The sequence below is a fragment of the Salvelinus namaycush genome, chromosome 23 (genome assembly GCF_016432855.1).
Source record: "Salvelinus namaycush isolate Seneca chromosome 23, SaNama_1.0, whole genome shotgun sequence".
Taxonomy (NCBI): domain Eukaryota; kingdom Metazoa; phylum Chordata; class Actinopteri; order Salmoniformes; family Salmonidae; genus Salvelinus; species Salvelinus namaycush.
The window spans coordinates 20,842,194-20,864,579 of NC_052329.1; the positions used below are offsets into that span (position 1 = coordinate 20,842,194).

The following is a 22,386-nucleotide window of genomic DNA, read 5'->3' on the forward strand; positions in this document are numbered from 1 at the left end:
TTGTTGTTTGTAACATATCATACGAAATGGATGATAGACATCCACAAATTAATACATACCATACTTAACATATCATACTATTTGGAGTGTCCCGGATTTGTCCTTACTATGTTACGTCTACTCCCGAGTCCAGGTTGCAACATGGGTGCGAATGTGTGAACATAACCTATATACTGAAATCCACTGATGAAATAGTTGACAAGGCTCCTTTTTGTTTGCCAATAGCAAATATCTTTCTTCTAATAAATCATCCACAACATAGTACACATACTTTTGTTTCTTTGTTGGGAGTGGAAGAGCGATTGAAACCTGATCTCTGATGTAGGCCTACTAGGACAGTTGAGGGCACTAGGATTAGAATAATTTAAGGAATCATTGAATTTGCCTGCGAGTACGCGCCCAGACTGGTTTTGCGCGCTCACAGCGTCGGGTGCAGAGCATAGGAGTCTAAGGTTTCAGTGCCATGGTCTCTTTTTTAGGACATGTTCATCGACGAATCCCTGACTTTTTACACATTTTTACTCAAGCAGTGCGAACTGGGCTTCGTAGTGCGATGCTGAAAAATCAAAGTCATTGCTGTCGAAACCCTCAATAGTGGTGAACTGCGCGGCACACTGCGACTCGGAAAAGATAGAGGAGACGCATGGTGGTTTGTCCTACGGTTACAGGTATGTTTAAAAGACCATCTCAAAGTGTTACTATCGTCGTCATAGGCTACTTTTGATGTGGTGTGTATTGGTTTTAGGTGAGTGAGAAAGTTAGGGTGTGAATGAATGTTGTGGCTTTTGAAGGTTATGAGATAAGTATGTTGTATGTAATGACATGCTAACTACATAGAGATCATATTAAAATACTAGAGGGGTTATAAACCCTCAAAGTTTCATATTGGAGCGAAAATGGCAGCCACCTTGGTTAGGGAGAAATCCCCCCAAAAGTCTAATTGGAATGAATGGCATAGGTGATGCATTTTCTGTTTTTACTTATGCAGGAAAATAAAAGTGAGCCATGTGATGTATCATCAATTGTGTAATGTAATTATAGTCAACCTAAAATATTGTCATGTAATTATAAATACAGGGTCGTTCCATGTCATTTCAGCAAGCCATGACACCCACCATCTCAGATTGTAAATGTATTATGTGAAAAATTGCGGTGGAAATGCCTTTATGCGGAGATATTGATATAATAACCATCATATCGAAGTTAACTTGGAGTCACGTGAAATTGATGTGGTCCTCCCTCTACAACTCGGGAAACCATGCAGATAATTAGACTACGGATGAAATAAGTTATGAACTTCACAGGGTGGTGAAAGCTTTCATCTAGTTGTCAGAACCTGGTAATATCAGGATGTGGGATGAGACATAAACCTAACAAATTCTACTAACTACTAATTTCTCTGAACAGGAGAAAAAACATCACCAATTTCACTGGGAATATATTACATAGGATGAAGAAACAATACTTCAAGCCGCAGCTCCATACTACTTGTCAGACACAGAGAACTCATACTATAACGCTTTTGACCATTCCTTTGGATTCCTCAGGTTTAACCCATTGTTAGAAAAACATTTGGTCCAAATCAGATGTTGGGTATTGTATTTACAGTTGAAGTCGGAAGTTAAAGTCAAGAGTCAATAAAACTTGTTTTTCAACCACTCCACAAATTTCTTGTTAACAAACTATAGGTTTGGCAAGTTGGTTAGGACATCTACTTTGTGCATGACACAAGTAATTTTTCAACAATTGTTTACAGACAGACTATTTAATTTATAATTCACTGTATCACAATTCCAGTGGGTCAGAAGTTTACATACACTAAGTTGACTGTGCCTTTAAACAGCTTGGAAAATTCCAGAAAAGGATGTCATGACTTTAGAAGCTACTGATAGGCTAATTAACATAATTTGAGTCAATTGGAGGTGTAGCTGTGGATGTATTTCAAGGCCTCTTTGAAGGCCAGCATCCCGGAGTCACCTCTTCACTGTTGAGGTTGAGACTGGTGTTTTGCGGGTACTATTTAATGAAGCTGCCAGTTGAGGACTTGTGAGACGTTTGTTTCTCAAAACTAGACACTCTAATGTACTTGTCCTCTTGCTCAGTTGTGCACCGGGGCCTCCCACTCCTCTTTCTATTCTGGTTAGAGCCAGTTTGCGCTGCTCTGTGAAGGGAGTAGTACACAGCATTGTACGAGATCTTAAGTTTCTTGGCAGATTCTCGCATGGAATAGCCATCATTTCCCAGAACAAGAATAGACTGACGAGTTTCAGAAGAAAGTTTGTTGTTTCTGGCCATTTTGAGCCTGTAATCGAACCTACAAATGCTGATGCTCCAGATACTCAACTAGTCTAATGAAAGCCAGTTTTATTGCTTCTTTAATCCACACAACAGTTTTCAGCTGTGCTATCATAATTGCAAAAGGGTTTTCTAATGATCAATTAGCTCATCCAAGTTTATAATTTTAAAAGGCTACCACCACATGCCATTGGAACACAGGAGTGATGGTTGCTGATAATGTGCCTCTGTACGCCTATGTAGATATTCCATTAAAAATCAGTAGTTTCCAGCAACAAAAGTAATTTACAACATTAACCATGTCTACACTGTATTTCTGATCAATTTTATGTTATTTTAATGGACAAAAAATTATCTTTCCTTTCAAAAACAAGGACATTTCTAAGTGACCCCAAACTTTTGAAAAGTAGTGTATATGATCATATATATCATATAAATGGATCAGATATTCACTCACTGTGGAAGGTCAAAGGTGACTATAGTCTGTGTGCAAGCTTGTTAATGATCAGGGTTAGGGAATAGGAGACTATGCCACAGCTGTATCTCTCATGAGTAAAACCATATTGAAGATAAGCCTATATTGAAAATGACTCCACAGTCATTCGACAGGCAGGCTCATTCGAAAAGGGTAGAGGTATTGGGAGTTATATTAAAGGACCCCCCAGAGGAATTTTCCACCGCTATTTAGATGTAATTTCCTATCCTAGAGAGGAAATGCACGTTTAGGTTCCACCCCCAAAGAATGGAGAAGGCTACTTGTACATATTCGCGAATTGGGTATGGGAATCTCCACGTGGAGTTGATAAACATCAACAAATAAGGGACTGACAGCTGTCAGTGTAGCTAGCTAGCATGCTAACCTTAGCTAGCTGGAAACCACTGGTCTGTCTTATTATATTTATTTCATTTAACCTTTATTTAACTAGGTAAGTCAGTTAAGAACAAATTCTTATGTACAAGGACGGCCTTTCAAAAGGCCTCCTGCGGGGACGGGGGCTGGGATAAAAAATATAGGACAAAACACACATCACAACATAGAGACAACACACATAAAGAGAGACCTAAGACAACAACATAGCATGGAAGCAACATGTGACAGCACAGCATGGTGGCAACACAAAACATGGTTCAAACATTATTGGGCACAGACAAAGGCAAGAAGGCAGAGAGAACAATATGTCATGCTAAGCAGCCACAACTGTCAGTAAGAGTATCCATGATTGACTCTTTGAATGAAGAGATGGAGATAACTGTCCAGTTTGAATGTTTTTTTTTTTGCAGCTCGTTCCAGTCGCTAGCTGCAGCGAACTGAAAAGAGGAGCAACCCAGGGATGACCAGTTTACGGAGGGGTATAGAGTGCAGTGATGTGTCCTATAAGGAGCATTGGTGGCAAATCTGATGGCCGAATGGTAAAGTACATCTAGCCGCTCGAGAGCACCCTTACCTGCCGATCTATAAATTACGTCTCTGTAATCTAGCATGTGTAGGATGGTCATCTGAAGCAGGGTTAGTTTGGCAGCTGGGGTGAAAGAGGAGTGATTACGATAGAGGAAACAAAGTCTAGATTTAACTTTAGCCTGCAGCTTTGATATGTGCTGAGAGAAGGACAGTGTACCGTCTAGCCATACTCCCAAGTACTTGTATGAGGTGAGTACCACAAGCTCTAAACCCTCAGAGGTAGTAATCACACCTGTGGGGACGGCATTCTTCTTAGCAAACCACATGACCTTTGTTTTGGAGGTGTCCAGAACAAGGTTAAGGGCAGAGAAAGCTTGTTGGACACTAAGAAAGCTTTGTTGTAGAGCGTTTAACACAACATCCGGGCAGGGGCCAGCTGAGTATAATACTGTATCATCTGCATATAAATGGATGATAGAGCTTCCTACTGCCTGAGTTATGTTGATGTAAATTGAGAAGAGTGGGGCCTAGGATCGAGTCTTGGGGTACTCCCTTGGTGATAGGCACTGACTGAGACAGCAGATATTCTGACTTTATACACTGCCTTCTTTGAGAGAGGTAGTTAACAAACCAGGCTAAAGACCCCTCAGAGACACCAATAGTCCTTAACCGGCCCACAAGAATGGAACGGCCTATCGTATCAACAGCTTTTGCCAAGTCCATAAAAATAGCAGCACAACATTGCTTAGAATCAAGGGCTGATTATTGACAAGTTTTTCCAACACTTTTGATAAACAGGGCAAAATAGAAATTGGCCTATAACTGTTAGGATCAGCTTGATCTCCCCTTTAATTAAAAGATGCAATGGGAACCTCCCCAGAGAGGAGAGACTGGCTTGGCGATGATAGGGGCTGCAACCTTAAAGGATCTAAACCATCTGACCCAGATGTTTTTTTGGGGTCAAGTTTAAGGAGCTCCTTTAGGACCTCAGACTCAGTGACTGCTTGCAGGGAGAAACTTTGTAGCAGGGCAGGGGAAAAAGAGTGAGGAGCATCGGGGCTAGTCACATTAGAAGGGCTGGGAGATGAGGAAATGTTAGATGGGCAATGAGGCACGGCTGAGTCAAATAGGAATCTTGACTTAATGAAGTGGTGATTTAAAAAGCTCAGCAATGTGCTCCTTGTCAGTAACAACCACATCATCAACATTAAGGGACATGGGCAGCTGTGAGGAGGAGGGTTTATTCTCCAGGTCTTTAACCGTTTCCAGAACTTCTTGGGGTTAGACCCACAGAGCGAGAACTGCTCCTTAAAGTAACTAACTTTGGCCTTCCGGATAGCCTGAGTGCACTTATTTCTCACTTGCCTGAACGAGAGCCAGTCGGCCTGAGTATGCGTGTGCCAAGCCTTTCGCCAAATGCAATTCTTGAGGTGGAGTAACTCTGCCAGCATCTTTAACTTCGTTGTTTCCAAAGTTTTGGTATCTTCCATAAATTGTGGCCGCGAATCCGCCATCAAAATAGTTAGAGAGAATAAGATAAAGCTCCGGTAATAGATGATGACTACTGATATGCAATTTTCTACATGTTAATGGACACTGTGCAACCTTCGGCTGCGGTACAGCAAAGCCAAGTCAGCCCGTGCTCATGGTTCTCACCGGGAAGTGAAATGGTAGGCTAGAATGTCTTTGCTCATTATCTGAATAGCAAACAAATCAAAAGCAGTGGAGCGTGTAGTGAAGCAAAACTTGGGGCGATGGGGGGGCTATCATATTACGTAATTTTAGAATTGATAAAATTGTCATATTTTTTAATACAGACTATCAAAATATGTTTTGAAAATTGACATCCAATGGATTATGATAATTTTCAGATAAAAGAAAGTGGAGGTGCTGAAACACATGTTTGCACCCCATATTTTAATTTGCTCCATGGCTCAGGCAGCCAAGTGGACACAAGGCTGTTTGGCTCATCTCAGTCACGAAGAGGTATACAGCAGTTTCTGATTAATAAACATGGTGGGTGGTAAAATTCAAATAAAACCCAGCCATGAAACGAAACGTAGGCTGAATAGAGTTTGTCATATCATAGGAACAGACACTGCATTTCTTATTTCTTATTGTCGAGGAGCAACCTGCAAGTAAGCATTTCATTGGACTGTGTATACCATGTGTATCCCGTACATATGACTAATAAAACTTAACTTGATAGGAAAAGACACTGCATTCTCACGGATTTGCGTGAAGTGGGCAGTTCGGATTTGTCACTTCAAGCCCAAATACTGTATATCATACTTTGACTAAAACGATGACTTTTTGACTTAAATCGCTGTGCTGCATCATGGGTAAGCTCTGGCCATCGTCTTTCAGGTCGAAAAAGTGTATTTCTACAGGTGTGGGCGTTTAAACGTTACTACCAGCACCAAACCTGTGTCAACTAAGCTTAAACAATTCCTCTCACATACCTAACTGATTAAATTTGAACAACATGCAAATAGGCTTACGGTCGGTCCTTTGTTGAATTGCTTTTCTCAATGGTAAGAAACTGTGTGTAAATAAATACATTTCCTGTATTTTTGGACACAGTATAGTCTATGACCTTTATACTATATTTCTAATCCTCATTGTGTGTGTCTGGAATGGGACAAATAATGATTTATACAGCTATGAAATTCATCATGAGATGAAACATAATGAATCCCACTGTAGTAGATGTAAATCAGATTATAGAATCGTATGATTCTCCTCCCTGAGAAGAATAGCATTAATCAGGTTTTTAAGCCCATAAACACAATCACCACTGTACTGTATAGAGTATTGTGTTCATAGTACAGTATTGTGTTCATAGTACAGTATTGTGTTCATAGTACATAGTTTAATTTCCTCTTCCGGCTTCCTCATCAGTCGAGAAGAGGAGCAGCTCACAACCGGCAGGTTACCATAGCAACCCCAGGCCTTCTCCACTGCGTCTAACTTTATGACCGCATTCCAGAGCTCCGAATGAGAGTGCAAAACTTTCCCCTCAACAGCCAGATGGAAACATACACTAGGGAGCGCCTCTATCAAAACCCATGGAGATGTTGTTGACGAATACAGTACTGCCTACACCCCTGTGTGTGTGTGTGAGCTCAGCTGTCTGGGTGGGGGCTGCTCAGTGACCCCAGAGAAACTGAACAACATAACAGTATGAGGTGAAACAACAGTCATTTCTCTCTTCCCAGCGGCTCCCTTAGATATATTACACCACATCTCTTAAAGCTTTTGGCCTACATGCATACAGCACAGCACTGTAGCAAATGCATTAGGTTAACATGTTAGTGTGCCTAATATGAAGCTTCAGAGGATCGTGTCATGAAATTCTTCTCTTAGAGATAATGTGTGGGCATCAATTCCTCACTCCAGCCCATGAATTGTATTACAGGTTTCATAAACGGCATGCAGAATTGCGTAGGCTGCCCTAGTTTTCCTGGAGTACCATTTAGGCCAGAGTCGTCAAAGCCAGATCAGAGCTGTTTCTGTCTCTAGGCAGCAGAAATGGAGAGCTTCCTTCAAGTGGTGAACAAGATGTCTTGTAGCTACCGCTACTGTACATTGCAGGATGATGGTTTTACTATGACCAGTCTGGTATGACTGACAGATAAGCAGGGGAAAGATAATGTCCCAAATTACAGACTATTCCCCATATAGCGCACTACATTTTGATCAGGACTCATAGGGCTCTGGTCAAAAGAAATGCGCTATGTAGGGCATAGGGTGCCATTTGGGACATTACCAATGCCTCACATTTGGTATGGGTTAATTTAACGTGGCAAAAAAATCTGTTCTCATTAAATTGAATTGCATTGCCATGTTATCGATATCCTAAATGAATGGATGTACCTTGTCGTGTTGCCATAAGGCGGTGCAGAGTGTCTGCTACACAGAAATGTCCTGCACAGGATGTCCTTATCTGAGAAGAAACATTCTCCATTCTGAACAATCAAGGTCGGGCATGTTACATTTTATAATGGAATAAATGCAATGCAGTGAAAAGATTACAGTGCTTTTGAAAAGGTTACTGGACAAACAAAGTTGGACCAAACATTCTGATGGTTGACAGATTGCCAGACTATACTGAATGGCAAAAACATTCTGTACATACAAACTAGTGTATTACTTTGTTCATCTTCAAAGTAATGTAGCCTATCCCTGGAGAGACTCAGGACACATTTGGGACTTCAGATAAATCGCTGCTTGTTTTTTGTGTCATCATGCTATCCTCTCAAATATTTGTTGTATTAATGTTTGATAGGATATCCTATAGAAAGGCTTCATCTGCCATTGGAGAGAGGTGAGAGTACAGTAGAATATAGTAGATCTGTGCGTGTGGAGTGGGTCTGATTTGGCCAGTGTCTCTGGCTGGTCACATTGTGCTGAGTCAGAGGGCTGTGTGGAACTCTGTCAGCAGTGAGCACCACTCTGTGGCTACGGGCCAATGGGCTGCCTCCCTCTGCCTGCTCTCTTGGGGAAATTGCTACCCTGTACTGTAATGGCTGGCCTGATGTATCTATCTACTACTCCTTACTCCAAACATCTCTATGGTGATCATTACAGCTTCTGATTGGAGAAGAGAAAACTCCTGCTTTACTACCTCGGTATTGATTGGCTGGGGAGTTTTAGTGCTGAGGTGTACAACTGAGGTACTTTGTGTGCACAATGCACATACTGTAGCACTCCAGGAGCAGGGTTGGTTGGTTACAACTGCACTGTGTTTGCCCAATATCTAAGATGTGAGTTCAGATCCCAGCACTGCCTTTCATGAGGCCTAGTTATGGAAAGATTAGAAGGCTGTGTTATGTGTTTGTTCCGCTCTGTCAGAGCATTCCTTTTATTTGTTGACAGGCTATAAAGAGCTGTATTAGGGATGATGGCTCGGAGACGTTGACACCAGAACTATGTCCTCATGGGGGCTGTCACAACACTCCCATGCTGGTGGGGTTGGTTTCTGCCTCTCAGGATGGTGCCAAACATAGTCATAGACACATGTTGGCGGAAGGAGAGTCCCAAAGCTCCCATGTAGTGCTCCTCTTAGACCTGTATTAATTGTTTTGAAAATGGGTGTTCACTAACTGTAATGTTTAAGAGGTCAGTATGTACTTTTTGTTATCCCTTCTGGGATAACTCATCATGAAGGGTTAGTTTCTGCCTCTAAGGACCATTCCAAACCCAGCCACACATTCAAGTCCCAATACTTCACCTGCAGTATGGATGGATTCCAGATTGTTTTAAAAAGAAATGTTTCAATATTACCTATTTTGAATTAAACAATTTGATGTGTAGGAAGTGTGTATTCACTTGTTCACTGAATGCCTGTCTTACTATAGACACATTAACCATTCATCTTTTAAAAGGCGTGAAATTATTCTAAACAGCGCAAGCTGCAGCTAAGAGTGGGTTAATGTCTGGCAGCTTCCCAGCTAAGGTTGACTCTCCTCTCCCCCTCATCTCTCTCTCTCCTCCATCTCGTCAGTCGACTGCTTCAGTAAGGCAGTATGATGGAGGCTGACTATGGGGTTGCCGCGGTGATCGGGAATGCTGGCTCAGGACATCAGGGAGAACCAGGAAGTGGTGACGTCCTTGAGGGGTGAGTTACTCTCTCACACTCACGCTGCACTGTACCGTACTGCTGCTATGTCAGCTGACCAGGACTCTGCAGATATCACACCCAGAAATGTAAAGGAGACGTATACAGGATCAGTTGAGGATATGTGTGTGCTTGAGTGATTGTACGAGCATGTGTGTATATTATGTGTACGTGAGAGATTGACGGGGAGGAAGAGTGATGGAAAGAGAGGAATTCTAAAAGACATTAGTGATGGCTACAGTATTTCGATGACAGACAAATTATCTCTTCTCTATCTACTGTAAGTATGCTGGAAAACAACCAGGCCTTGATAGGATGGGTCTCATTTAGTCACAGCTCTCCTGCAGATGAGATGAGCTCATTCTATCAGTGCCAGTGTTCTTGTCCTTTTTAGCAGATCTCAGGAGCAGTGGTCTATGAGACTGTATCACTGCATCACTCAGTCTGTGTCTGAGCCCTGGAAGGAAGGACAAATCTAAGGCATCCACTCTTCTTCATTGTCCCTGAGAAAAGTTGGTCTGAAAGGACTTTTCTCCCTCTGCCTAGCACACTGACTCAGATTTCAGCTGCAGGTTTTGTGAGGCGCTCCCTTGTGGGCGGATTGCATTCGTGACTTACTCAAAGGAAAGGCTTTGCTTACCCGAACATACACAAAAGCCATTATAGCTTTGTTTTGGTCCTACCAAGTGTGAGATGCTTCTTTTGTCAGGCTAAGTATGTTCTTTCCCAATGATGTGTTTACTGTATGTAGGCTAGGCTATACTCCTCTCTGGAGCTTTCTGTACCAGTCAGGAGCCATTTGAGACCGTGTGCAGTTATGTGCTATCACCAGAGTAACAAGGATGTAAATACCACAGGGTACATTAGGTTTTCTGGGCCACTGGTGCAGTGTCATGATTTGAGCACCAGAAACATGATGTAAATATATTGGTCTCTCACTGGCTCCCTCTGGTGGCTTCTATGGAAAATTGTTTTTTTATTTCAAGTATTTCAAATGTAATGTATTTATGGATTCAGATTCTTCATATTTCTCTCCTTGTTTATCTCTGTCCTTCCCTCCCTCTCCCTGTGTAGGGCCATGTGTATTACACCAGATAAAGAAGAGACCCAGCCTGATCCACACAAGAGCACTACTCCAACAGAGAAATCTCCAAAAGAGAGCACAACTGACATGGTACACTGTCTATAATCACTAGTTGAGGTCTGATACAAGCACTGTAACCTTGGAATAGCAGTCTCTGAACTCTACTACTATGTAGTCTTATATATATACTGCTAGTATGGGTTTCTTTTAAGTATTATTGAACCAGCAAATGTAAAGTGCTGACTGTCTTGTAATTGGTTTACATGTCAGGAATGTTGAGTATTGTATGTGTTGATTGGCAGATATTGTGTGTTGTTGATTGGCAGCTACAGAGTGATGAGGTCACAGAGCTTCCTGTTGAGCCTGAGCCCACCCTGCGTTCCTGCGTCAGCACAGCCAGCATGAAGGTCAAAAACGTGAAGAAGTAGGTGCTCCCGTCCCCACGGAAACGGTCTATTATGGGCTGTAAAATGGGCCTCTAAACCAGGGCAGTAAAATAAAGTGCAGTAAAATGATGGGCTGGGGCCTGGCAGAGACTGACTGGTCAACTTGCTCTCTCTGCTGTCTCACTCTCACACTACCATCTCCCCCTTCTTTCTTTCTCTGCCCTCTTCCTCTGCTCTCCTTCTCTCTGCTCTCTCTCTCATGCTCACTCTCTCCTCACTCCTCTCCCTCTTAGCTCTTTCTGCCTCAGTGTAACAGCCAGTAGAATACTGATGAGGTGATGCTGTTGTATTTCAGGCTGACGTTCCCCAGAGGTCATTTTCCCAGGCTGGCTGAATGTGCCCACTTCCACTATGAGACCGTTGACTTTGGCACTGTGCAGGTGAGGCCCAGCCCGGAACTGAACACACATACATTCTATGGAGAACAGAAGTCATTTGTTGCTGGTATTTTGGTAATTGTGTCTTTGGCTCAAGTTCATGTGTAGCTCAGTGGACATCATGGTGAATTGTTCCACAAAATACCTCATTCCCTTAATGGAAGAGAGAAGTCTGTCCTAATTATTTTAGATCATCCTGTCCCCGCCGACCCACATTCCACTCTCCAATTTCCCATATTTGGAAAAAATACAGATGGAATATAAATGATCTCATTCATTATGTACTTAAAGTGATACTTCGGGATACCCATAGACTTCCAGTCATTGCGTTAACGTTAGTTAGCATTGGCTCACGAAATTAAATCTAACTTCCTACGTAATGGACATGGCGACATAAAAATGGTATCCATTAGTTCATCTATCTCTGGGAAATTAGATAAAGGGCCTCATTGCCAAAATCCAGAAGTATCCCTTTAATTTTAATATAAAATTGGATACGTGATAAGGCAATAAGCAACATGAAATCCAATATATCAGTATATTTAATATGTTGTTCATGAATATTTAATCCAGTGTGTGCATTGATCCACTAAGTAGCATTCATTCCTGTCCGATCAGCTCAGGTTAAACCTGCAATCCTCAGCACTTGTTGGATGAAGCTGATGGTATCAGCCAGAGAAATAGTGTGATTTTTCTGGGTACACAGCATTACTGTAGGAGCATCCACAGGCGTCAGTACCACTGTAGTTGAGAGAGTGAACTGTAGCAGCTTTCAGATTCCAGGAGGTGGCAGGAGAGAGCAGTTATGTGCAGGGAGTTATGTTTAACACTGTAGAATGTAACAGAACATTTAACTGTATAAGATGTTATTTTGTTTGCTTAGCTTGCACCTGTGATATCATCCCATAGCCTCGTCAGGTGGTCATTTAGGATGGCCCTATTGGCCCATTGCTGACACTTTAACTATAGATTCATTGCCATTAGTCAGCACAGATTCCAGAGGGTTGAGAGTGAGAATTTGTTTTGCCTGTGGTGATAATTTGAATCAGTCAGGCGGAAGCGGCTGCTCACTCATTTGTGAAAGTGGCTGTTCATTGCCTGGATAATTCCTGTGTAATTCTGTGGGCTTGACAGCAGAGAGCAGTAGTCATCTACACTTTTGCACACTGATGCTTTTACCAGTTTCTAAACCCAGAGGCCCAACATCGCGAGACTTCCGGGAACGCTTGCGAAGCAGACAAACCAGACCGGGGTTTGAGAATTCAATGAGAGAAGTGAAAAATTCTTCCCTTGGAGAAGCATTTTTTGCATATCGTCGTACTAAACCATCTTTGCTTTTACCGTTGAGAGCGCCTCACTGAAGTGCAATGTTCGTAGGTGGGTACAACATTACCTATTACATGTATGTGTGTGAGCTGATGCCAGCTCAAGCACAGTGCATTGTAACTATAGAATAGCTGACCTACTGTAGCTGTGGCAATTATGATACATTAGATGTGTGGCTGGGGCGTAGCTACTGAACAGAAGTGTCTGTCTGTGACCTTGAGATCTTCCTACAGGAGAAGATGAGCTGAGCTAGGAGAGCAATATCACTCTAGGGAGAGACCAGCCATGCCTCACTCTGACACTTAGACTACACACGCTTAACTGTTTTCTTAAAGGCCCAGTGCAGTCAAAAGCTCTGTTTTCCGGTGTTTTATATATATTTCCACACTATGAGGTTGGAATAATACTGTAAAAATGTAAAGAATAATGATAATGCCCTTTTAGTGTAAGAGCTGTTTGAAAAGACTGCCTGAAATTTCAGCCTGTTTTGGTGGGATGGAGCTTTGGCCTTTCCAGGGTGAGTCCCATCTTCACTCAGCTGTCCCATCTTCACTCAGACCACTTCCAGACAGTCCTAGCTAAATTCTTGCTTGAGAATTTGCTCTTTGCTAAGAAGCAATTTTTGTTTCTTTTTGACGATTTTAATTAAGGTACTTAATTGCAGTTGAGTCACTAAACCTTGAGTCCAAGTCGAGTCACCAGTCCCCTGTGCTTGAGTCCGAGTCTAGTCACGAGTCCCTATGGCTGAGTCCCAGTGCTCGAGTCCTGGTCCAAGTGATCAAGTCTGAGTCACTGGGTCTGAGTTTAACAAAAAATACTACATTAATATTGGTTTATGTGCACATAAAAAAAATATATAACTTTTGAAAGCAAAATTAATGATTCAGGGTTCTTTAGACATATTTGGTATTTTAGTTACTGTTGTTTTTCTGCTCGCTTGTATTGGTGGCTTGACGCTCGTCTGTTGCTCTATTGATTTGGCTCGTATTTAGTAGAAGAAATCTGCCCAACAACAACTAGTGGCAGGCTGGTGGGAAGATTTTCATGTGAGCGTTGAAGTAGCGCAAAGATTTTCCTTCTGTTGCACAATGGTCATAATTTCCTGCAATATACTATAGCCTATGAAACAAATAGTCCTTCATACAGTCTCACACACATTTTATTTTAATATAATGTTCAATAGTTATGTCAAATCAGTAATGTTTTAAAGGGATGAATGGTCTCTTGACGGAATTGGCTGTTGCTCCTGTCAGATTGACCAGATTATTATTAGCTACTTTTTTTGTAATCGCCCACTAATATTTGTGTAGGTTGACTTATTCCAGAGTGAAAACTAAAGGGAGACTGGTGAAAGTGGGAGGGTAGAGCGAGATGACAAATTCAAATACAAACTACTTTTCAATACTCATGGGGAAAGAGGAAGACAATAGCTATACTGTTGTTTTACTTTTAAACTCAATAGAATTGTTTTCAATTTCGTAAAGCAGTTTGTGTTTCTTAACCATGCAAAGCTAAATAGTAGGCTGGCGACTGGTGAATACGGGGAAGCAGGAGTCGCTTGCGCGATGTGTATGATTGGAGGCGGAGCCAGAGTGGAGCCTGCCTTCTTGTCTGCCCACACTCATCGCTTGCTCCCCCGCAGCTCACCAGCTGATGTAGGCTGCGTGTGCCAGTGTGGTGCGCCATTCCCATGGCTAGCTAGAGGACAGAACCCTCACTGCTCTGCGCAACCAGTGCTGCAAATATTTTGCTTATCTTAGTAGCCAATCCAGTCATGGTGCAAATACAAGTCACAGGAAGGTGAGTCCAAGTCACCAATGGTCGAGTAGAAGTCGAGTCACAATTCATGAAAATTGGGACTCAAGTTCGAGTCCTGGACTCGAGTACTACAACACTGCTTAATTGTTACTCAGAAATGATTTGATATTGAGATAAAAACAGCTGCATTGGACCTTTAACTGCTGTTATAGTGTTATAAGTTACATGCTGACTTCACCCTAAGAGGGTGGGCTGACAGATTAGAGGGAGTGTCAAAACATTGTCCCTGTGGTGGATCTCATGACTAGACTCATCCTAGAACTCACACACAAGACCAGCAGGGATATGACAGATCAGGTCTCAGGCAGAATGACAACATGAGGACAGCAGCCTCTGAAACAAATACAGCGGACTGGGTCGATTCTGCCCGAGATTACTTCCATCTCTAACAGAAGCATCATTTGAAATGGAAATGCCTGGGTGGTCTGTGTCCTCCTGCACCTCTCTCTGTGCCAGGCTTACGTATGGTTGTGCGCTAACTGCTTTGGTTTAGCCTATATACTGTAGAGCTCATTTGTCATGAGAGGATGAGGGAAGGTAGAGGGAGGGAAGGAAGGAGAGTGGGAGGGAGATTGAGATGAGGAGGGAATGGGCGGGACCAAGGGAGAGAGAAACATCGGGATGCTTCCCCTATTTCTATTCTCTGCTATTAAGGTGTAATTAAACAGTGAAAGCATGTTGTGGATCCACCTCATGGCGAAGGGCAGACTGAAGGGGAGCATTTTAATTTAACCTAAGGGGCAGATGAAAGCAACCAGCATCTGTTTAACGCTGCTCAATCCAGAGGCAACTCCATGCTTTTCCTCTGTCCTAAATCCACCAGCCAGTGGTAGGAAGCTAAGGGTTCAGCTTAGTGACTTCTATCTGGAGACACAGGACTGCAGTTGAACATTGTCTGGGAGACATCCAGCTGTGTTGTAGCCTGACTTAAAAGCTGAGGACCAGTTAGGAGCCTGCACTGGCAGGTACCAGTATGTGATTGTGTATTCATTTCTGTTTCTGGGTCCAGATGTGTGTATTAATAGTTAATGACTGCAGGCATGTTTCTATTTAGGGATTTGTGCTGCGCCGTGTGAGGTTGTCTGTTTCAGTTGCTTGGCTAAAATGCGTTGGTAAAAAGAGTTGGGGGATAGAAAGAGCGTAAACAAAACATAAGTAAGACACTAAATTTACTCAGTTTAGTTTGCAGTGTTAAATGACTCCGCTCCATGTGACTGTTTCTCTGTCCAGACATCCTCTTGACATATTGTTAATCATCATTGATTCATGCTTGTTGTCTTATCATGCCAACCGTCCATCTTTCCATCTACATGACCGTAGTTAATGTTATTGTTTAATTCACTCATTGACTAATGATTATTCTTCCAGCCTGTATTAATAGTTGACATCCTCCAAACAATATTGATTATTTTCTATTCTATTTCAAATGTTTGCTTTGTAATAAGGTATTTTGCATTGATTCGTTACTCTCTGTATAGCTACGTGTATGAAGGAGCTGTGGTTTACCATGTTATTGAGCAGTGATGGGTAACTAGGTCATATTGTGTTGGGCAACTCTAGTGTATCTAGATTAGCCGTTCACTGTTCTAAATAACCAAAACCTCCCCTGCCTTGCAGGCCTTTGAAGTTATGTCTGTATTTGATATCATTGTATACCCCTTACTATTCCTGAGGCTTTGATCTCCTCTTGGTATAGGAGTTTATGGAGTTATATGGGGGGGGGGGGGGGGGGGGGGGTGGTACATTTCCATAGCCTCTCAAACGCTGAAGGGGTTCTCAATTGCTTATATATTATTCATATACTGCATTCTTTTTTGGGTTGAAAAACATATGTCAAGTGCTTCTTAAGAGTTCTTTCTTATTGTACATGAAGTCAGCAGCTCTCAAGACCAAAGGACCTCAACACATTTTTTAAAGGGGCCTCTTCTTTTTGATATATTATGTAGATAATACAATTAGATTTGAGATGTTTCTGGTCATGACAAACTAACCAATTTCTAACCATGATAGTGTTACCCAGTTGGCTCTACTGTCCATCACTGATAGAGTTTGGAGAGTGAGATAAGTGACCGAACATGAATTTGGTGTGTGTTTTACTTTCACACTAGTTCAGAAACAGAAAGAGGTTGCTGTATTAAACTCCTGCATTATTTAGAGTGTGGTGTCCCTCACTATTTTAATCTCTCTGTACCCATTCCCCTGCAGCTGTCCTTTGCAGAGGAGCAGACTGAGGGGAAGAAGGCTGGTCTGGACTCCAAGGAGCCACTCTTCGTGGTTCAGATCTGCTGCCAGGTATAATGGAGCTTGAGGGCTAGGCCCTAGTTTCTGACCCATAGAACATTTTATCTGAAGAATGATACTCATATCTAAGGGGGTAGGATAATCCAGTGTTTCTCAACCCTCTCGGGACCCCCAGACGTTTCACAATTTAGTTGTAGCCATGAACTAGCACACCTGATTCAAGTAGTCGAGGGCTTGATGAGACCCCCAGACGTTTCACAATTTAGTTGTAGCCATGAACTAGCACACCTGATTCAAGTAGTCGAGGGCTTGATGAGACCCCCAGACGTTTCACAATTTAGTTGTAGCCATGAACTAGCACACCTGATTCAAGTAGTCGAGGGCTTGATGATTAGTTGAACAAGGTTTGCTAGCTCTGGACTAGATCAAATACATGGAATGGCTACAGGTCCAGGAGGAGAGGTTTGAGACAGGCTGGGATAATCCATTTTGTGCCTTTGTACAGTAGCTTTATCCGAGATTCCTTCACTTTTTTTATCAGTCTGGTCTCATTTCAGGCTCACTGTCTCTGTTTGTGTCTCAGAGTCTGAGCTGGCTGGTGAAGCGCTCCTATGAAGACTTCCGTGTGCTCGACAAACACCTCCACCTTTGTATCTATGACAGACGCTTTTCTAAACTCGCTGAGCTGCCCCGCATTGACTCTCTGAAGGACACAGTAGAGGTAGAGGTCAGTCAACAGGACTAAATCTTACTACTGGCAATATTATACTATCTGCTGTGAATGAGACCGGTTGTATCCCAAAATGACACCCCATTCCCTAAATAGTGTACTACTTTTGAACAGTGCACAGGAAACTGGTCAAAACTAGTGGACTAATTAGGGAATAGAGTGCCATTAGGGACACTTCCACAGTCATAGTTACATTACATCAGGTATCTCCCCTGGCTTTGCGTTCAACCTAACTCATTCCCGCTGGCTCTATTCTCCTCAGGAAATAACCAAGATGTTGGCGGCCTACCTGTCCCGTCTCTCAGCCATCGCTGACAACAAGATCAACTGTGGTCCAGTGCTGACATGGATTGAGGTGAGCTACTCATGTTTCTCTTTATTCAATTAGACTTCATGCAGAATTCAATTTTCCATAGATCGTAATAGATCCATTTGATGTCTTTGCTAAACTCCGTTATGTCGTTTTTTTTGTATTTTGTATTCCATCAGCCTGTGTTTTTGTCTCTCAGATTGATAACAAGGGCAACCACATGCTGGTAGCTGAGGAGTCCTCCATCAATGTTCCTGCCATCGCCGCGGCCCACGTCATCAAACGCTACATTGCCCAGGCCACAGACGAGCTGACCTTTGAGGTGACCCGTCTGGGCATCTTGTGATAGGATAGGAAAGAGCAGGGGTTTAGGGAACAGTGGGAAAATATGGGGATACATTCACTAGGATATTTGTACACATTCTGCCGTGGTTGTTGATGTTTTTAAACCCACTCAAACTACTATACTCTCTGTTGTCTTTTCTGTGTCGTCCCTGTTCTAGGTAGGGGACATTGTGTCAGTTATTGACATGCCTCCTAAAGAGGACACTGGCTGGTGGAGAGGGAAGCATGGTTTTCAGGTAAAACCCCTCAAATAAGTCTGACTTAAACAGCTTTGTCTGTCCCTTCATACTAGTGACTCATTGTCTGCATCCCACCCCCTACTGTACATGGAGGTTACTATCACTTACTCTTCCTTAGATCGTATCTGGTGCATAAACAGCGCAGGAGAGTTACTTTTCCTCCTTCTGTTTCTCTCTGTGCAGGTTGGCTTCTTCCCCTGTGACTGTGTGGAGCTGATCAGTGACAGGGTTCCCCCCTGTGTGTCCAGCTCTGTGCCAAAACCAGGTACTGTGGCCTCAATCTACACACAATACCCCATAATGACAAAGTGAAAACATATATTTTTTTTTAATGTATATATTTTTTTAATGATACCTTACTTCCATAAGTATTCAGACCTTTTGCTATGAGACTCAGGAGCATCCTGTTTCCATTGATCATCCTTGATGTTTCTACAACTTGATTTGAGTCCACCTGTGGTAAATTCAATTGATTGGACATGATTTGGAAAGGCACACACCTGTCTATATAAGGTCCCACAGTTGACAGTGCTTGTCAGAGCAGAAGCCAAGCCATGAGGTCGAAGGAATTGTCCGTAGAGCTCCGAGACAGGATTGTGTCAAGGCATAGATCTGGGGAAGGGTAACAAAAAATGTCTGCAGCATTCAAGGTCCCGAGAACAAAGTGACCTCCATAATTCTTAAATGGAAGAAGTTTGGAACCACCAAGACTCTTCCTAGAGCTGGCCGCCCGGCCATACTGAGCAATCGGGGGAGAAGGGTCTTGGTCAGGGAGGTGACCAAGAACCCGATGGTCACTCTGACAGAGCTCCAGAGTTCCTCTGTGGAGATGGTTGTTCTTCTGGAAGGTTCTCCCATCTCTGCAGCACTCTACCAATCAGACCTTTATGGTAGAGTGGCCATACGGAAGCCACTCCTCAGTAAAAGGAGTGACAGCCAGCTTGGAGTTTGCCAAAAGGCACCTAAAGACTCTGACCATGAGAAACAAGATTCTCTGGTCTGATGAAACCAAGATTGAACTCTTTGGCCTGAATGCCAATCGTCATGTCTGGAGGAAACCTGGCACCATCCCTACCATGAAGCATGGTGGTGGCAGCATCATGCTGTGAGGATGTTTTTCAGCGGCAGAGACTTGGAGACTTATCAGGATCAAGGGAAAGATGAACGGAGCAAAGTACAGAGAGATCCTTGATGAAAACCTGCTCCAGAGCTCTCAAGAACTCAAAACTGGGGCGAAGGTTCACCTTCCAGCAGGACAACGACCCTAAGCACACAGCTAAGACAACGCAGGAGTGGCTTCGGGACAAGTCTCTGAATGTCCTTGAGGGGCCCAGCCAGAGCCCGGACTTGAACCCGATCGAAAATCTCTGGAGAGACCTGAAAATGGCTGTGCAGCGACGCTCCCTATCCAACCTGACAGAGCTTGAGAGGATCTGCAGAGAAGAATGGGAGAAACTCCCCAAATACAGGTGTGCCAAGCTTGTAGTGTTATACCCAAGAAGACTCGAGGCTGTAATCGCTGCCAAAGGTGCTTCAACAAGGTACTGCGTAAAGGGTCTGAATACTTACAGTACCAGTCAAAAATTTGGACACACCTACTCATTCAAGGGTTTTTCTTTATTTGTACTATTTTCTACATTGTAGAATAATAGTAAAGACATCAAAACTATGAAATAACACATGGAATCATGTAGTAACCAAAAAGGGTTAAACAAATCAAAATATATTCTATATTAGAGATTTTTCAAAGTAGCCACCCTTTGCCTTGATGACAGCTTTACACACACTTGGCATTCTCTCAACCAGCTTCATGAGTTAGTCACCTGGAATGCATTTCAATTAACAGGTGCGCCATGTTAATTTGTGGAATTTCTTTCCTTCTTAATGCGTTTGAGCCAATCAGTTGTGTTGTGACAAGGTAGGGGTGGTATACCGAAGATAGCCCTATTTGGTAAAAGACCAAGTCCATATTATGTCAAGAACAGCTCAAATATGCAAAGAGAAACGACAGTCCATCATTACTTCAAGACATGAAGGTCAGTCAAGTGCAGACGCAAAAACCATCAAGCGCTATGATGGAACTGGCTCTCTTGAGGACCGCCACAGGAAAGGAAGACCCAGAGTTACCTCTGCTGCAGAGGATAAGTTCATTAGAGTTTCCAGCCTCTGAAATTGCAGCCCTAATAAATGCTTCACAGAGTTCAAGTAACAGACATCTCAACATCAACTGTTCAGAGGAGACTACATGAATCAGGCTTTCATGGTGGAATTGCTGCAAAGAAACCACTGCTAAAGGACCCCAATAAGAAGAAGAGACTGGCTTGGGTCAAGAAAGAGGAGCGATGGACATTAGACCGGTGGAAATCTGTCCTTTTGGTCTGAGTCCAAATTTGAGATTTTTGTAGAATACATTTTTGTAGATTTTTGTAGAGTAGAATAAAATATATTTAGATTTGTTTAACACTTTTTTTTGGTTACTACATGATTTCATATGTGTTATTTCATAGTTTTGATGTCTTCACTATTATTCTACAATGTAGAAAATAGTATAAATAAAGATAAATCCTTGAATGAGTAGGTGTGTCCAAACTTTTGACTGGTACTGTTTTTTTATTTTTAATAATTTGAAAAAAATTCTAAATCTGTTTTTGCTTTGTCATTATGGGGTTTTGTGTGTAGATTGAGGGGGGAAAAACAATGTAATCAATTTTAGAAAAAGGCTGTAACATAACAAAATGTGGAAAAAGTCTGAATACTTTCCGAATGCACTGTGTGTGTAAGTGTTATATGGGTTGACTCTGAAGAGAGGACCACTTTGGGCTTAAGTGTTTTTATTCATACTTTCAAGTGTTATCCACTGGGATTCAAATGAACAGTTATTGTTTTATTTACAACCCAAAAACTAAATTAAATTAATTCAGTTTGTGTCCATCAGTTTGTAAGAAGCACGGAAAGCTGGTGACGTTCCTGAGGAGCTTCATGAAGTCCCGTCCACCCCCCCAGAAGCTGAGGCAGCGTGGGATCCTCAGGGAGAGGGTGTTTGGCTGTGACCTGGGGGAGCACCTCCTCAACTCAGGACATGATGGTCAGTCTCCCATTAACCTTATCTCTCTATAGTTAGCACTGTATAGACAATGGTAGTCTTCTCAGTCTTTGTTGTTAATCTTTTGGATGTTACTGTGTTGATGGCCCTTTTTCCAGTCCCCCAGGTGATCAAATGCTGTACTGAGTTTATTGAGAGACATGGTGTCGTGGATGGGATGTACAGACTCTCCGGGATTTCCTCCAACATCCAGAAACTGAGGTAAATCCTTGCTTCACTTAGCATTAAATAATGTACAACATCTTTGAAAAAAATTGAGATTCAATCATCATGTCAGTACTGCTTACAGACTTTTAGCGTGTTGACTGTACGTGATGGTCTGATGTTGAGCGTTAACCAGTGTCTTCTCTGTTTCCACAGACATGAGTTTGACTCGGAGCAGATACCAGACCTCAGTAGAGATGTCTTCAAGCAGGATATCCACTCCGTAGGGTCTCTGTGTAAACTGTACTTCAGAGAGCTGCCCAACCCTCTGCTCACCTACCAGCTCTATGAGAGATTCTCAGTAAGTAGCAGAATACTGGTACTTAGGGGAGAGATGGGGGGCTGATTGGGAAAAGAATAGTGGAGGAGATATTCTTAATAATATAGTCATCTTGTAATAAACCAAGGGACATACTGTACTAATACATAAGGGGTAGAATTCTTAATCAGAAAAAATCCTCGTAGCACAGTGGGGTGTATTGAAGATAACCGTAAACAGGGGAAACAACAGTAAAGGACAGAAAGCTCCTGCTGGCCTAGTTCTGAGGCTCTCTCTGTGTGGACCTCCGGTGTTCCCTCCCTCCACAGGAGGCTGTGTCTGCAGCTACTGATGAGGAGAGGCTGGTGAAGATCCACAACGTCATCCAGCAGCTTCCTCCTCCTCACTACAGGTCAGTTGGAGATGAACTCACAGCACACCCAAATGGCTTCTGCAATACTGCTTCTTCTGTATTCACTACAGCGGTATATAAAGTCGCCACTGAACTGTAGGTGCTAAAGCGCCATCTGTTGGCTAACAGAGAGCATTGAACAGTCAATGTCTTGGTATTGTAAGCTGACGGTAAAGAA

General features: G+C 42.6%; 1 protein-coding gene across 2 annotated transcripts in view; it reads left to right on the forward strand.

Moving 5' to 3' along the window:
* The first annotated feature begins 295 nt into the window (after positions 1-295).
* LOC120018174 (rho GTPase-activating protein 32-like) overlaps positions 296-22,386 on the forward strand; it is a 29,355-nt gene continuing 7,264 nt past the window's right edge. Inside the window, exons 1-15 of one of the 2 annotated variants that reach the window (XM_038961223.1) lie at positions 296-668; positions 9,201-9,314; positions 10,389-10,488; positions 10,725-10,822; positions 11,140-11,224; positions 16,571-16,657; positions 17,190-17,333; positions 17,599-17,691; positions 17,846-17,968; positions 18,150-18,227; positions 18,414-18,495; positions 21,166-21,315; positions 21,432-21,534; positions 21,694-21,838; positions 22,126-22,208. In XM_038961223.1, coding sequence (XP_038817151.1) covers positions 9,223-9,314; positions 10,389-10,488; positions 10,725-10,822; positions 11,140-11,224; positions 16,571-16,657; positions 17,190-17,333; positions 17,599-17,691; positions 17,846-17,968; positions 18,150-18,227; positions 18,414-18,495; positions 21,166-21,315; positions 21,432-21,534; positions 21,694-21,838; positions 22,126-22,208 — 1,463 coding nt within the window. In that variant the 5' untranslated portion in view covers positions 296-668; positions 9,201-9,222. Of the gene's footprint in view, positions 669-3,655; positions 3,706-9,200; positions 9,315-10,388; positions 10,489-10,724; positions 10,823-11,139; positions 11,225-16,570; positions 16,658-17,189; positions 17,334-17,598; positions 17,692-17,845; positions 17,969-18,149; positions 18,228-18,413; positions 18,496-21,165; positions 21,316-21,431; positions 21,535-21,693; positions 21,839-22,125; positions 22,209-22,386 lie in introns of those variants that run through there. The other variant, XM_038961222.1, reaches the window with a different exon arrangement.